This window comes from Cannabis sativa, chromosome 5, assembly GCF_029168945.1.
Source record: "Cannabis sativa cultivar Pink pepper isolate KNU-18-1 chromosome 5, ASM2916894v1, whole genome shotgun sequence".
Lineage (NCBI taxonomy): Eukaryota > Viridiplantae > Streptophyta > Magnoliopsida > Rosales > Cannabaceae > Cannabis > Cannabis sativa.
This window is the reverse complement of record NC_083605.1, coordinates 20,237,850-20,255,105: the sequence shown is the minus strand read 5'-3', so window position 1 is coordinate 20,255,105 and position 17,256 is coordinate 20,237,850. Positions and strand designations below refer to the sequence as shown.

Here is a 17,256-nt window from a genome sequence, read left to right as displayed (position 1 = left end):
TGATTCCCAAGCAATTGAAGATAACATGAAAGGATATTTATAATTTTTTTTTTTTTTGGAGTTATTAGGGGTACTATTTGTTGAATATAGTAACTTTCTTCATTAGAGTCACAAAATTATTAAAAAAAGAAATAAAAATAATATAAAAAGAATTAATTAATTATTGGTATAAAACAATAGAGTGACACATAATGAAAAAAAAGTCCGTATGTACAGACATTTTTCATAACTCTATCCATATAGATATAGATATTAATGATAAAGCTATTAATTTTTTTATATATATATTTTTTAATAAAATTATTAATCAAATATCAAATTTAATAATTATGTATTGAGACAAAATATTAAAAATTGATGTAAATATACCATAAATTTATTTTTTTGAGCTAAATATAATATAATTTTATATTTTTATTGAACATGGTCTAAGATGATAATTGTTATTTATAATGATAAATTTTTGGTAATTGGATAAATAATTTGGGGAGATTTAATAGGAAAAAAATAAATTAAATTAGACCACATATATAATTTGTACCGATATGGATTGTAAATTCAATCAAATTAGAACCTTTGGATAATGTATGCACATCAAAGTAATTTTATCGGAAAGGTGGATTCTGTCATAATTGTGTCGTTAACGGCTTTGTTCACTATAAACCATTTTCTTTCCTAAAAAGTTAAAATGTTAAAGCTAGTGAAAGAGTGGGGACATTGACCAAAAAGCCACGCTCCACTTTAATAGCTCTTCTTTCTCAAAAAGAAAAACACTCAAGTACTTTATACTATAAAGCTCTAAAGAGATTAAATACAAATGCTTCATTATATTTAATTGGGAGGACTTGCTTCCATTTTTACAATTAAATTCAATACAAATGTTTTCATTGCAACCATTTTTTCCCTTTTCTTTTTCATTGTCATTATATATACAAATAAATGAAAGAATATCTAATAAAAAGAAAACAAAAACTAAAATGAAAAGATGGAAATTGAGAGAGACATATGCAAAATGAATGAGCACCACTTTTGGGATTCATTAGTTTTCACTCCAAGAGTATAGGCATCACAACTTTTGCACCAATAAAAAGTATCTTATCGTTTATTGTAAGTAAAGCAAAGCAAACCAAAGCCAAGCCGAAAAGGACAACAAAAGAACATGCCTTTTCTCACCGTTTTCTCTTTAGGTTTAAAAGTTAATTAGCTCTCTCCAACTCCGTAGAATACTTTTCTTCTTCCTTCCAAATTCAAAAATGTCAAACGACATTTGTCCCACATCGAAACGCAGAGAAATAGTCATCGTTTCTGATCAGAAAGACCAAGATCTCCTCCCAGGCTTACCAGACCACTTAGCCCAAGTCTGCCTTTCCCTCGTCAACCCATCCCTCCTCTTTTCCGTCTGTCGTTCTTGGCGTCGTCTCATCTACTCCCCTTCCTTCCCTCCTTTCCTCTCCCTCTACGCTCTTTTCTCTTCCTCCTCCCATTCCAACCAAACCCACCTCAATTTCCACGCCTTCGACCCCATCTCCACCAACTGGCGCGTGCTTCCCACGCCCTCATCTGGCTCTTCCCTCCGCCTACTCCTCCGTCACCCTTCCTTCGTCTCTCGCAATCTCCCTGTACAATCTATCGCCGTCGCCGGATACCTTATCATCGTCGCCGCAACCACCGATAATCTCTTCCCGGCTCTTCCGCTGCCACTCGTATTCGACCCAATATTGTGCGAGTGGTGTCACGCGCCGCCGCTATCTGCCCCGCGCAGGTGGTGTGCTGCGGGTTCTCTACGCGGATTGGTCTACGTGGCGAGCGGTATTGGATCGGTCTTCTCGTATGACGTGGCTCGCTCTGTTGAGAGGTGGGACCCACGTACGGGAGCCGATGGGCCAGGTTGGGAGAGGGTTAGCGATCTCAAGGATGGTAGATTTTGTCGAGATGCCATTGAAGCCGTTGGGTGGAGAGGGAAGCTTTGCATGGTGAACGTGAAGGGGGAATCGATTAAGGACGGCGTCGTTTATGATGCCGATAGCGACACGTGGGAGGATATGCCGGAGGGGATGATCGGAGGGTGGAGGGGGCCGGTGGCGGCCATGGATGAGTACGAGATGTTCGTCGTGGATGAGATGAAGGGAGCTCTGAAGAAGTACGATGCGGTGAGAGATTCTTGGGCTGATGTTATTGAATCGGAGAGCCTCCGAGGAGCCGAGCAGATCACCGCCGGGGGTGGTAGAGTCTGCGTCGTTTGCTCTGGTTCCGGTGGAAAGGGGATTGTAGTTGTCGATGTGACAGCGGTGCCGGCGAAGTTGTGGCCGGTGGAATCGCCGGAGGGACTAGAAGCCGTGACGGTTCACATCTTGCCTCGAATGACTACTTCGTAATATCCATGTAAATAAAGTTTATTATTATTATTTTTTATACAAAAAATTATCGGAAAGAAAAAGAGATTATTTATTTTATTATTAGTTATCAAATCAAATATATATTAATAAATACGATGTAGTGAATGTGTAAATATTCAAAAGTGAAAGTTTGTCCATTTACTAGAAAAAAGGAATGGCTAAAAAACAAGGTGATGTAAAGATGAAAAAAAAGCCCTCTGCCCCACGAAACAGAGAACTCATATCAATAATGTATTTTTTTCTTCTTTTTTATTAACACTCATATCAATACTGTCATGAGATGAAGCATGCGTGATCTTTCTCAAAACTAGATACCGATTCACCTGTAACTTTGAGCTGGCGCTTTAATATTCATGTTTTCTTTTTTCCCTCAGAATTATATTCTTGTTAAAAAAATATATATTCTTTAATATTTTAGATAAAAGAATAAAATAAAGAGTGATCGTTATTTTTTTTCTTTTTTATATATAACTAAAAGAGATTAGGGGTTGCATATTCTCTGTTCAGTTTTGGACAAATTAGCCGGGGCTTATACACTACCCTTAGATGTTGTCAGTCGAGACTTTCACATAAGTATATCATAACCTCCTTAATAAGATACACAAACTCTGGTTACTCTCAAAAGAGAACAACTTTTAAAGTCCAGAATAAGTTAACAGAGACTCCATAGTGATTGTTAATTAATTTTGGTAACTGAAAATAATTCTTTTTTTTATTATTAAATTTTTAAATATATATATTGGAATGGCAAGTTGGCAACCGTACCTTTTGACAATAAATGCGTAGAAAATTAATATCGAAAGATAGTCTTCCATAGCCCTACCTACTGAGTACTCGAATTATGAAATGTTATTTTTGGTACATGTATTAAATCCTCACCACCAATTTGTCATTTTTATTTATATATTAGAAGAATGATAATTCGAGAAGTATGAGACTGATATTACCTACTCGTAACGGTATATGGACATAACAAACATGACAAATTGTATCTCTCATTAACCATAACATTACGACAAAGCGTCATTTGTTTTAGCAGATCCGAAGTAGTGGCCTCAAAATTTTATTTGTGGGACAAAACCGCAATAATTATGTTTAATTGCATAACAAGTTTAGGAAATTTTAAGAACTTTTTACACTAAAAATATAAAATTTAACTTTTATTACACTTTTACTTCACAAGAGTAGAATAACTTTTATACCTCTTATTTTGTTTAATTTATCAAAATATCACTTGCACACATAATTCTCTTAATTACGATGTCATTGTTCTTCTATCATACTCAACCAACCTATCTCTTCTTCTCATTTTCAGCTACACATTTAAACTTTCCTACATGATTTAAAGACCAAATATTTCTAAAAAAACTAAAATCTCAAAATCTTCAACTGTTACTGAAGAATCAGGCCACATTTTTTTTTCTTTTGTTTTTTTCTATAATTTTCTATATATAACTCGTTCTTCAACTTCTATATCTTTCTCTATGAAAAAGTTTCAATTACAGGCCCTAAAGCTTCAGAAATACGGTTGAAATCTCTCTCCAAAAAAAAGAAAAGGGAAAGGGAAAATGAAGTTAGATGATGGTTTTTCTTATGATGATTTTGTTGAGTCCATACCCAAATAGGGGAAAGCTCCTACTAAGAAGAAATCTAATATCATTAAAAGAGAGGAAATCGAGGGGAGACCTATTGTTGTTGGTTAAAAGGGGAAGAATCAATATTCTCGTTTAATTGAGGTTTGATATGGCATACAACTTTAAATCATCTATTATGCAACTATTTAAAAATTAATATACATAATGTATTAAAAAAAAAATATTTCTCTCTCTATGAGTTCTGAACAAATTAAAAAAGTCAAATAAATTTCCTCTTAATATATAATTGCTTGGATGTAGAAGAATACGCTTGGATCGTCCTTTATCTCAACGGTTGGTAACCTTCTTTCACTTAATATTTCAGTTGCAGTTTAGTGTTTTCTTTGTTGCATTCCAGTGCTTATTTCAACTTGTATACAAGTTCATATTTTAATCCATTGAGATGAATTCACCACTAACTTTGTAATCTACCCATTATAATATATGAGAAATGGAATTACGTTCCTTTCTTGATACTTTGAAAATTCATTTATGGTTAGTCTAGTATGAGAAAATTGTAAGGAAACTGTAATGCAACATTTATATCTGTTGCGAGCCAACTAACATAAAACCACAAAACAACTAATACTTTCACATATTTAATACAAATAAATATTACAATAATCGTGTTTTATCTGTTCGAGTTGTGTATTTGACAATTCCAAGCCCTATTTTCATAAGACGATGATATTGTAGTAGCAAAACTATTATTCAACTAACGTGCAACTTAATTACAACTAGAAATGTTAAATATGAATTTGTATCTATAAGAAACTATTTGTCAGTATTTTTTTGTCACTAATCGATAATTAATTGTACCTTAATAGTAATATGTGGAGAAACAATTATTAGACCTCTGTAAACCAACTTTATATCAACTGATTTAGTATATTAATAAAACTAAACATGTTATAAAAGTTTCTTTAAAGAGCTTTGTATTGTATTGACGATATGAAACACTTGTAAATATGATAAAATCTATTGTATCGTTATCAATTTGTAATAATTGATATGTCAATTTCAGAGAGTTAGCAAAATATTTATGCAACTGTTATGAAATATAAAAAATTAGAACAGTATTTTCACATACGTAACTCTATCTACGTGTGAATTTATTATTCTATTTATGATTTAATATGAACAAATTCACCATTAGAAATCTAAAAAACAACAAAAATGCATCGAGAGAAATATTTAACTATAGTATTGATGTAATTTTTTTTAGATTATACCCGAGTTAGATTGTTTGGAAACTCCAGTTTAACTTTTTGAGATCTGCATTTCATGGATCTGAAAAATTGAAGTCAGGACATTAGTTTTATGCGAATTAAACTAGATTTCTGTCGAATTTTAATTTTGTAGTAGTTATTCTGTACTTTTTTTTTATAAATTCAAAACAGGCCATTTTTTGATTGATTCGGGTCGTCTTCTCAAGTGAAGTCGCTAGAATTAATGGTAGTTCTCTTTCTGACTGAATTTTATTTCGGTTGTGTTGGGTTGCTGGGTTAGTTGTTGGAAGTTGTCGTTATTGAAGAAGGTGGTTAGTGAGGCTAAATGGATAGAGCAAGAGATATTTTTGTAAATTTTTATTGCTGTGATGTATAAATGTTTATAGGATCTGCCCAATGTGTTTGTGTAATATTTTTTTTATTTTAGTATATGCATGAAAAAAGCCCAAATTTTAATATGATAGTATATTGTATAATAAGTTTAGGAAATTTTAATATAATAGTATATTTAAGTTATCTAGGATTATCTGTAAAGAGGAGTTTTCAGTGGTTACATTAAATATATAATTACTGTGATTATATTTATTTTAGTTGTTGAATCATTGTTAAACGGTTGTGATTAATTTATAAATTAAATAAAAATAATTAATAAATTATCTATAACCTAATTTTATTTAATTTCTTATAAATAAAAAATAAAAAATACTTATAAATATTAATTGTGAAAAAAAGTCTTACTAAATATTTTAATTAAAAAATTAATTTATCTTAAGTATATAATTAATTATAGTTATTTTGAGTCAAAAAATAGAATTTTTACCTATTAGTAACTGTTGACCTCAAAAAATAATCAATTAACAGTTGGATCGTACAGATCTAATGCTTTCCATGTGTTATACAAACAGAATAAAAAAGCAATAAACATAGAGATTTGTTATAGAGGTTCGGTCCCCTTGTGATAGGGGTGAGGACTACTCCCCTTTTCGTTGTATTTTATATCGAGGGAAATATTATCCAGATCACTATAGGTGGGATCTGATATAGCACTCTTAGAATTACAAAGTATGAATCAATAAACAGATCTCAAGTGTTGGACAACCTAGGGTGCTGGCCAGCCTTGGCTGTTGGCCAGCCTAGTGTATGCGTGTGGGAGAGATGAAGAGAAGAGAGGAAGAGCCCTAATAGGCGTGTACAAGAGAGAGAGAGAGAGAGAGAGAGAGAGAGAGAGAGAGAGAGAGAGAGAGAGAGAGAGAGAGAGAGAGAGAGAGAGAGAGAGAGAGAGAGAGAGAGAGAGAGAGAGAGAGAGAGAGAGAGAGAGAGAGAGGAGAGAGACTTAGAGCTATTTGGAGGTTAAGTGACTTAAAGACAACTTAAGGAACTTTGCTTTTTAGTTAGAGGTTAAGGCCTTTATATAGGAGGCCTAGACCCTAGGTTTACAATTCAAATTCCTTGAAAATAGGATAGTTAGCTAGAGATTTACAAAAGACTAAAATGCCCTTAGATTCTAGATATTATTCAGCCTGTCTATTGGGCTTTTGAGGCCGAATTCATAGCCCATTTATGATGCCTACGTATAGGAGAATCATGTGGGACCTACTAAGCAATTCTTGGCTAGCTAGGGCTTGGTGCTGGCCAGGCTGGCCAGCCATGATGTTGTCCCTGGCCTGGCTGGCCATGGGGTTGGCCAGGGGTGGCTAGCTAGCTCCAGAGAGTGAGTTGGTCTGTCACTTGACTCCCATTTGAATGCTGGGATCTTCGTTGTCTTGGGTGCTGACTTGGCCTCCCTCGTGGTGAGTTGTACTGCCACATGACATAGGCTCTGTCCACATAAGCATGCCACATCATGAGGACAAAAATTGGAATAATATTTGCCCCCCAAGTCCCTGTTCAAACGTTTGTCGGATAGGGACTTTCTAGCCATCGTCTTGTCTGTAGTAGTCTCTGTTAAACAACCTTATCTAGCCAAGTGTTGGTTTTTTGCATGGCATGTTTTTGGATCTTTGATCTTCTCTCTGTATATACATCTCATCTTCTCTTCTTGGGTATCTCTTCTTCGTACCTGCCATTTACAAGTTTCAAGCTTTTTAAACTTTTGTAAACTATTTTATTCACATATTAGGTTATAATTCCTTTGGTATATTGATCCTCATGGCAGTCTTGGAATGTGTAATGTGTGATTTTTTGATTGAAAAGATTTGATTTTGGCTTTCGTTATGATTCTTGACTCTTTGAGTCATAAAGAATACGAGGCACATAGTTGAGTTTTGAAAGAAAAACACACATTAGGATTCAAAATTTACCTTTGCCGGCCTAGGAGGTCTTACTTTAGACCTGGCCGGCCTTAAGGCTTAAACATTGGAGTTGGCCAGCTTTTGGGTTTTACCCTATAAAGCTTGCCTGTTCATGCCTGGGTTTGGTGACCCTGGTCAGTTCTTGGCTGAGTCATAGGACCTTGCCTGACCCTTTCAAGGCTTGAGAACCTTGGCCAGCATGGGCCTTGGTTCGAAGTGGGTAGCCAGTTTTCTGTCCTCTTGTGACTTCGGGAAGAGTTTTGGTCTGTAGGTATATACAACCTTAGCCTCATATGTGGTGTTTGTTGGGTTTTATGCCCTAAATAAAACTCATTTCAATATAATCAGATTTACTTATTAATATAGATTAGAAATAACATTTAATGTTGCATGGTTCACATGATTTATTTCATGATTATATGTACATAATGTACAGATTCATCTGAAACCCTTTTCACATACTTGATCCTGTTTATTATGCCGTCAACACATTGGAAAGTAAACATGACTATGTGAATAAAGTTTCCTAGATTTATCAGACACAGGGTTTTACTGATATGATAATCTACAACAGAGTTTACTTGCATTTGGAGAAGTGCTATGTTCTTTCCAGAGCATTGGTTAAAGTAAAGCTCAGGTTGGATGCATGGAGTATGCATCGGAAGGGACCGATATTGAACTTTGACTTAGATTTATTAAACTTACCGTAAAATCTATTCAAGTCAATATCGCCAAGTTGATCCTAGATCAAATGTTCTTAATCCTGTTATGATTAGGCTCAATCTCGAGAGGCTATTCGTGTTCTTTGATTTGTTAGTTAAGCCTACTTTTAGGTCAGGGTGATACGTACATTTTGGGAACACGGTAGTGCAATTGAGTGGGAGCGCTAGCATAAACATGGAATCTATAGCTTCTATCTGGCAAATAGTAAGCAGAGGATGATCTCCTTCGAGCTTGACCAAACGAAAATAAATGGTGGAGTACTCATTTGACATAAGCTGAAATATCATTTATACGGGGTCAAGTGTTTTAAGGATAAAATACATTGTAGGGTGTTACGGTAATCTAATCCCTTTACAATGTAGATCATTCATATAGAGGATCAGTGATCACATTAGGATTATAACAATGGATAACTAATGATGTGTCTATATGATGGAACATATAGAGAATTCTATATACTGAGAGTGCAATTCTAAGTTCTATGCGTGGATTCAATGAAGAATTAATAAGTTAGTGAATTTTAGTAATAAATTCTTGATCTACTTATTGGAAGCTCGGTTATATAGACCCATGGTCCCCCCACTAGTTGAGATAATATTGCTTGTAAGACTCATGTAATTGGTTTTGATTAATCAATTATAATTCACAAATTAGACTATGTCTATTTGTGAAATTTTCACTAAGTAAGGGCGAAATTGTAAAGAAAGAGTTTTAGGGGCATATTTGTTAATTATGATACTTTGTATGGTTCAATTAATAAATATGATAAATGACAATATTATTTAATAATTATTTATAGTTATTAAATAGTTAGAATTGACATTTAAATGGTTGAATTAGAAAATTGGCGTTTTTGAGAAAATTAGATGCAGAAAAGGTAAAACTGCAAAATTGCAAAAAGTGAGGCCCAAATCCACTAGTATAGGGCCAGCCACTTTTGTAGGCAATTTAAACTGATATTTTCATTATTTTAATGCCAAATAATTCAAACCTAACCCTAGTGGAATGCTATAAATAGATAGTGAAGGCTTCAGGAAAATTACACTTAAATTTTCTATTTTTCCTTCAGAGAAAAACCTGAGCCTTTCTCTCTCCCTATCTTTAGCTGCCACTTCTTCTTTCTCTTCCCTCTTGAATTTCGAAATCCTTAGTGTATGAGTAGTGCCCACACACAGCAAGTGATACCTCAATCATAGTGAGGAAGATCGTGAAGAAAGATCATCAGCAAAGGAGTTTCAGCATCAAAGATTCAGAGAAAGAGATCAAGGTTCAGATATTGATAATGCTCTGCTACAGAAAGGAATCAAGGGCTAGATATCTGAACAGAAGGAGTCATTATATTCCGCTGCCAATGTAAGGTTTCCTAAACTTTATATGTGTTTATTTCATCGTTTTAGAAAGTTCATATTTAGGGTGTTAATCAACATACTTGTGAGTAGATCTAAGATCCTGGTAAAATAATTCCAAAAACTGGCCTCAGAGCCATGGTAATTGATTTACTTGCAAGAAATTTGGACTTTAAAACGATTGTTTGTATGTTCTTTGGATGGTATCATGTTGTATTGAGTGTTATTTGATGATTGATTGATGTTTGTAAATTTTTCGTGAAAAATAATTGCGATTTTGTTTCTGGAATTATTTTTATTGGATAGTATGGGAAAAATTAAGCAAGTTAGCCTTTTACAGAACTCAATTTCGATTTTATTTGAATTAGTTATGAATTTTTAAAGATTTGGAAAAATCGGGGCTGTGCTGAAATTTTCCTGCGATCGCAAAACTGTCCGTACAATTCACAATTTTTTCGTTTTTCTTCGATTTTTCATGCTTTTTCATGGAATTAACTTCCGATTTTTGGTATAGTTTTGCATTTATACTATTACTATTCCTAATTCAATTCTAATTATCATTTTGAATTAATTTAATATTTTTTAAATTTAATTCAAGATATTAGTGTAATTTGAATTTGAATAAAAGTAGTATCTATCTTCTTGCTTAAATATCTATCTTATTTTAAAATTTGATTATATCTTATCTTATTTTAAATTTAAAAATAAGATATTTATAATCATGTAATTTTTAAATGATATAAGATATTTTGCTAATTTTTTAAATTTTGTTATTTTATTTATTTAAATTACATTTAAAATTTGAAAAAGATATTTATTTATCTTTTCTAATTTTTTATTTAATTTTTATTTATAAAATAACATTTAAAATTTAAAAGTAGTTTGCAAATTTTTGAAATGATATTTAGGTTGGTTGAAACCTAATTTTTCAAAAATTGTAGGTTTAATTTTAAATTTAAATTTTTTAAAAATTTCGAATTTTTCAAATTTGTTTTCAATTTTTCGAATTTTTTTTTATTATTTAATTAATTATTTTCGAAATTAAATATTTAATTTAAAATTAAATAAATCCTACATCCAACTATCCAGCTAACCTTGTTGCATGAGTATGTGTTTTAGCTTATGTGTAAGTTTTCAAAACCTATTATTACTTGATTGCAAATAGCCATAGTTACTTTTTGCCAGATCTAATGATCTGATAGCTCCCTTGATCAAGATAATAATTTGTAACATGTATATTTACAATCTTCTTTCATCTGTGTATGACCTAGCAACATGATAGGACCCATCCAAAGTGTGCCTGTGTGAGCCTATGTGTTTAATTTGATTATAGATACATATAGGTTGTTGTTGCTAAAATAAATTATCATAGTTCTTGATAGAATTTATTTAGGCCCATTTAGTTATTGGGCTTATTCAATTAATAACAGTTGTTCTTATTAAGGCTAAATTCCTCTCTTTTGGGCCTTGTGTGAGAGTTGGGAGTCATAGAAGTGGGTACGACATACTGAACCCAGCACCCCCTCACATGAACCACCCCAATTGTGAAGGCCCATTTGCCTGATTTGAACAACTGTACTAGGTTAATTAAACTAGTTTAACCTAATAAAATTGATTAGCAACATAATTAATTTCATTTATTTTGAAATTAATATAAGAAAATTATAGTTTAAAGAATTTTTTATTCCAAGCTAAACTATATGTATTTTCTTGTATTTAATTAAATATAGAATTATAACCATCTAGATTCTTTCTGGAACTTAATTTAAATTTTTCATTAAATATTCTTATTTAAGTTGATATTTAGTTATCTACAACTAACCAACTTAAATCTGAATATCTTTTGAATTTCAAATTTCAAAATTAAGTTGAGGAATTTTAGGCATTGGTTATTAAGATTCTTTAGATATTTTTTAAGTTAATATCTTTTCGAATATTAACTTAAAATGGAATATTTTCAAATTAAGTGGTTACAACTTAATTTTTGATATTTAATTAAATTTAAATTTGAAAAATATTTAAGTTCTAGATATTTTCTAATACAACTTAAATTAGATATTTTTTTTTCAAATTTTGTGGAAAAGATACTTAGTCAAATAAGATATTTTCTAGATAGTTATTTCTAGACTACTTATTATTTCTAATATTAAATAGGAAAATATTATACATTGTGAAATTAATTATTTAAATAATTAATTTTGGTACAATTTATTTTAAGTATATTTTTTCCTAGTATTAAACTAGAGACTAATAATTAAGCCTTCTCTACACTTAATTATTTATTTCTTGAATTTAATACATTTAATTAATTTGAAAATTGAATATCTAAGTTGATTTTTATCATCATACTTAAATATTTCTTTTTCATGACATTTAATTAAATAGAAAATTATTTTTAGTTGAAATTTATTTTTTCAACTAAATTTAAATAATTTTCAAAATATATTTTTTCTTTATTTTATTAATCAATTTTCGAAATTGCATTTCTTAAATGCTAGAATTTCGAATTTTATCTTGAAAAATAGATTAAATTGTAAATTAATTATTTATTTTAATTAATTCTTGGATCAACTTAAATCAATGATTTTTTCATTTATTGATTAATTTAAAATAAATTGAATTAAAGTATATTATTAGAAATTGAATTAATTAGTCAAAGGAAAATCTAGATAGATGATATTTTTGCTTGAAGTATTTTTCTAGTGTATTTAATTAAATAGAAAATTAATATTTAAGTTGATTTTCATCATCATACTTAAATATTTGAAATTTTTCTTATATATTTAATTAAATAGGAAAATTATATTTTTTGTTGTAAATTAATTTTATTAATTAATTTTGGGCCAACATTAAATTAGAATAATTTTTTCCAGGATTAATTTTTTATTTTAACATGCATTTTCGAAAATTGTATTCTTAAATACTTTAATTTTTCGAAATGCAATATATATATTTATAGAAAATAAAATTTGAGTTGTAAATTAATTTAAATTAATTTTGTAACAACTTAAATTGAATATTTTTCTAAATATTTATTGGAAATTATTACTAAGATGGAAATAATTCATGTTATTTTTTATATCCATCTAAGTAAAATTTATAAATATTAAATTAAAATTTATATTTAGAATTTTTCATTCTAAATTGGAAATTTTAAATAAATATATATTTAAAATAAATAAATTAAATTAAGAGAATCAAAGAAAATACAACTCACTTTAAATAATGAGCTTGATTATTATTAAGATATTCGATCTCCAATGTTGGTCTTACAAAAGTTAAATGTTTTCAATATAACCTCGAGACGCTAGACTTCGTCCCCCTATGGATGGTTATTCGTTGAACGCATTTAACACCGTAAGATTTCATTTGATAAGTGTTTTGTGAGTTTTCGTCTCTATTTAGACTCTCCCCTACGGTGACTACTTAGAGATAAACTCATAAAACATGAAACAATGGTGGAAGCTCATAAAATGAGAATAACCTTGACTCTCGCCTACCGGGACAACGTTGGATTCTTATTTTGATCGAATAAAAGGTTGCTAGAATGGTTTCTATTTTAGATGAGCTGACAACTCTATTCAATAAATGATGCTTTGACTCTCGCCTACCGGGACACTGTATCAGTTTGTTGAAAACCTTGGAAATTATTTAGGATTGTATGTTTTAGTATTTTCACTAGTCATTCCTACTTGCTATATGTTTATAATTTCTGAATTGTGTATGAATTTATATTGAACCATGTTATTTTCTGTTATTAAGTTGTAGTTTAATTTCGAATCTTCATTGTTGGTCTAACATGTTTGTTTTTCTAATGAGATAAATCCCTAATGGATTTTCACCATTAGACATACATAATAGTGTAAGATCTCGAAAGATAAATATTGTATACGCAACATCTAGCTGTTCATCAATTGATGACACCTTAGACTAGTATTTTTACAATATGAAACAAGAAGATTACATAAATAAGATTACTTTGTCTTTCGCTAATCGAAGCATCGTTGGATTCTTATTTATAAACGAAATTATCCTAATTCCTCTTAGCTTATTCATTTCGAATTAGCTTTAAAAACATATCATTGGATGAATGGTCTATAAATCATTTCATGTCATTATATTTTCTCTTAAGAAATTAAATGACGCATATGATTATAATCCCGAAATTCTATTCCCAATTGATATAAATCCTCAATCTTAGAAATCTCCTACTTGTATGGGCAAATCTGACTTAGAGTTTGTATTAGTAGTGGTGGTCCAAGATAGAATTACTCATAATATTTGGTATAAATTTAAGTCTTTGACTTTAATTTTAGATTCCAAATAAAAATTTTCTTATATTTCTAATTCCAGATACAATACAGTTACACTTTCTCAAGTGTTTAAATATCCATCTTCTCTTAATGGATTCAAACTGTATGGAATATGAGTTAGGTATTCTGTGACCAGGATCCACTTGCACTATTCTAAGAACTCTTTGATGTAACTAAACCTAAATCATCAAAAGACTCAACCACATTTTTTTTAATCTATGGCATTTGTATCTTGTTCATAGTGGATTTGACAAGATCAATCTCTGCAAAGAGTTAATATGCCTATATCCACTGAAAGTAGTTCATCTCATTCGCAGATGGATGTACATTCAGGGGTGGATATGAGTTTTTCGTTGTATTCTTAAAACGATAACTCTAGATTATACCTTTTAGCAAAGAAATTTGAAATGTTTGAAAAATTTCATTAATTTCTAGCAATGGTTAAAACCATTAAGGTAAGTGGTTAAAGATCTTGCGAACTGATAGGGGTGGAGAAATAGTTAGTAGATATGCAGTTCAAAGATCATTAAATTGATTTTTGAATTATATCCAAACTTACCTCCCCAGAAATTTTGAGTTGCATGTTAATGATTAGTTACTAGTCGTTGCCTAAATCCTTCTATGGTAATACAATTTCAGAATGATGTAATGGTTGGGTACTTAATGTAAATCATTACTAGATTCATGGATGACCTAATCAAAATCTTAAGAAAAGCTAGAACTGTTAACCATGGTTTGTTAGCTTTTCTAAGTGATTAGGGGTGGACCATCCCATTGTCAATAGATAAGAAAGTGTTTGTTCAAACAAATACTACTTTTCTAAGAAAATGACTAAGTCTGAAAAACAAGTAGCAAATAAAGGAGATATTTAATTCTTGATTCCAAAAGTGTTCTATCATCTTATATAACATATGATGATCCCACTGCCTCTGTTGTCTTGTCACAACCGAAGAGATCAATACCATTTAGCTTTCTTAGACATAATTCACGGTGCCTTGTCGTAGTGGGAGAGTTCCTAGGAACTCACCTTCTTATGACTTGGGAGACACTAGTGATTAAAATCCATTGTGAGTTTAAACAAGTAATGGATTGTCAAGATAAGAAACTAAGAAGAAAGCCAATAGAACTATGGTTTAATCCATTCACATGGAGTAACCTAAAGTTTTCTATTACAAGAACATAAAAGGAAATTTTCGTTTATAAGTCCATTCAATGGACTTAACAAAACTTCCTGTTCCTAGTATTATAGGTTTGAGTTTATCTAAACCTATGGCTTGTGGTATACCTGGTAATTACTTACTCTAATGCAAGCAACTTACTTTAGTAAGATGCTGAAGCATTTTCTTTCTAATGGAAATCTATAGAAGCTTCACAACTTCTAAGGTATAGATTTTATTTATCTAAGGAAAAGTTTCAACTATTCCAGAAAAGATAAAGCCATGAAAGAATTTCTTAAATCAACAGTGAGAGGTCTTAGATATGCTTTTGTATGCCTTAGACCAGACACCTGCTGTGTTAGGCTTTATGCCCTAAATAAAACTCCATTTCAATGTAATCTATTTTATTCAACATCAATAAAGAAACAGAAGTATTTTTCATTCATTTGTGTATGTTTTGGCTCACTTTATCAATTGCTTGTCTAATTGATTTATAAATTCATCTTAAGCCCTTTTCACATACTTGATCATGTTTATTGTGCTGTCATCACATTGGAAAGTAAACATGACTATGTGAATAAAGTTTCCTAGATTTATCAGACACAGGGTTTTACTGATATGATAATCTACAACAAGAGTTTACTTGTATTTGGAGAAATACTATGTTCTTTCCAGAACATTGGTTAAAGTAAAGCTCAGGTTGGATGCATGGAGTATGCATTGGAAGGGACCGATATTGAACTTTGACTTAGATTTAATTAAACTTACCGTAAAATCTATTCAAGTCAATATCGCCAAGTTGATCCTAGATCAAATGATCTTAATCCAGTTATGATTAGGCTCAATCTTGAAAGGCTATTCGTGTTCCTTTGAATTGTTAGTTAAGCCTACTTTTAGGTCAGGGTGATACATACTTTTTGGGAACACGGTAGTGCAATTGAGTGGGAGCGCTAGCATAAACATGGAATCTATAGCTTCTATCTGGCAAATAGTAAGCAAAGGATGATTTCCTTCGAGCTTGTCCAAACGAAAATAAATGGTGGAGATCTCATTTCACATAAGCTGAAATATCATTTATACGGGGTGAAGTGTTTTAAGGATAAAATACATAGTAGGGTGTTACGGTAATTTAATCCCTTTACTGTGTAGATCATTCATATAGAGGATCATTGATCACATTAGGATTATAACAATGGATAACTAATGATGTGTCTATATGGTGGAACATATAGAACATTCTATATACTGAGAGTGCAATTCTAAGTTCTATGCGTGGATTCAACGAAGAATTAATAAGTTAGTGAATTTTAGTGCTAAATTCTTGATCTACTTATTGGAAGCTCGGTTATATAGACCCATGGTCCCCCCACTAGTTGAGATAATATTGCTTGTAAGACTCATGTAATTGGTTTTGATTAATCAATTATAATTCACGAATTAGACTATGTCTATTTGTGAAATTTTCACTAAGTAAGGGCGAAATTGTAAAGAAAGAGTTAACAGGGGCATATTTGTTAATTATGATACTTTGTATGGTTCAATTAATAAATATGATAAATGACAATATTATTTAATAATTATTTATAGTTATTAAATAGTTAGAATTGGCATTTAAATGATTGAATTAGGAAATTGGCATTTTTGAGAAAATCAGATACAAAAGGTGGTAAAATTGCAAAATTGCAAAAATCAAGGCCCAGTCCACCTAGCCAGGGCCGGCCACCTATGTTATCTTTTTAAATGATTTTTTCATTATTTTAATGCCATATAATTCAAATCTAACCCTAGTGGAATGCTATAAATAGATAGTGAAGGCTTCAGGAAAATTACACTTTCTGAATCAGAAAAACCTGAGCCTCCACTCTCTTCTCTAGCCGCCACTCTCTCTCTCTATTCTTCATCTATATTTCGAACCTCTCTTAGTGATTAGAGTAGTGCCCACACACATCAAGCAATACCTCAATCATAGTGAGGAAGATCGTGAAGAAAGATCATCGACGAGGAGATTCTGCATCAAGGATTCGGAGAAGAAGATCCGGAGTTCGGATCTTGATAATACTCGCTACGAGAAAGGAATCAAGGGTTAGAGATCTGAACGGAAGGAGTCATTATATTCCGCTGCACCCAATGTAAGGTTTCTTAAACTTTATATGTGTTTAATTTATCG

At 31.3% G+C, this 17,256-nt stretch overlaps 1 protein-coding gene across 1 annotated transcript; it reads left to right on the top strand.

The window, feature by feature from the left end:
* Positions 1–746: 746 nt before the first annotated feature.
* Positions 747–2,451, top strand: LOC115702057 (F-box/kelch-repeat protein SKIP25). Its single transcript, XM_030629508.2, has one exon. The coding sequence runs from the start codon at positions 1,254–1,256 to the stop codon at positions 2,373–2,375; it is 1,122 nt and encodes a 373-aa protein (XP_030485368.2). The 5' UTR covers positions 747–1,253; the 3' UTR covers positions 2,376–2,451.
* Positions 2,452–17,256: the final 14,805 nt, after the last annotated feature.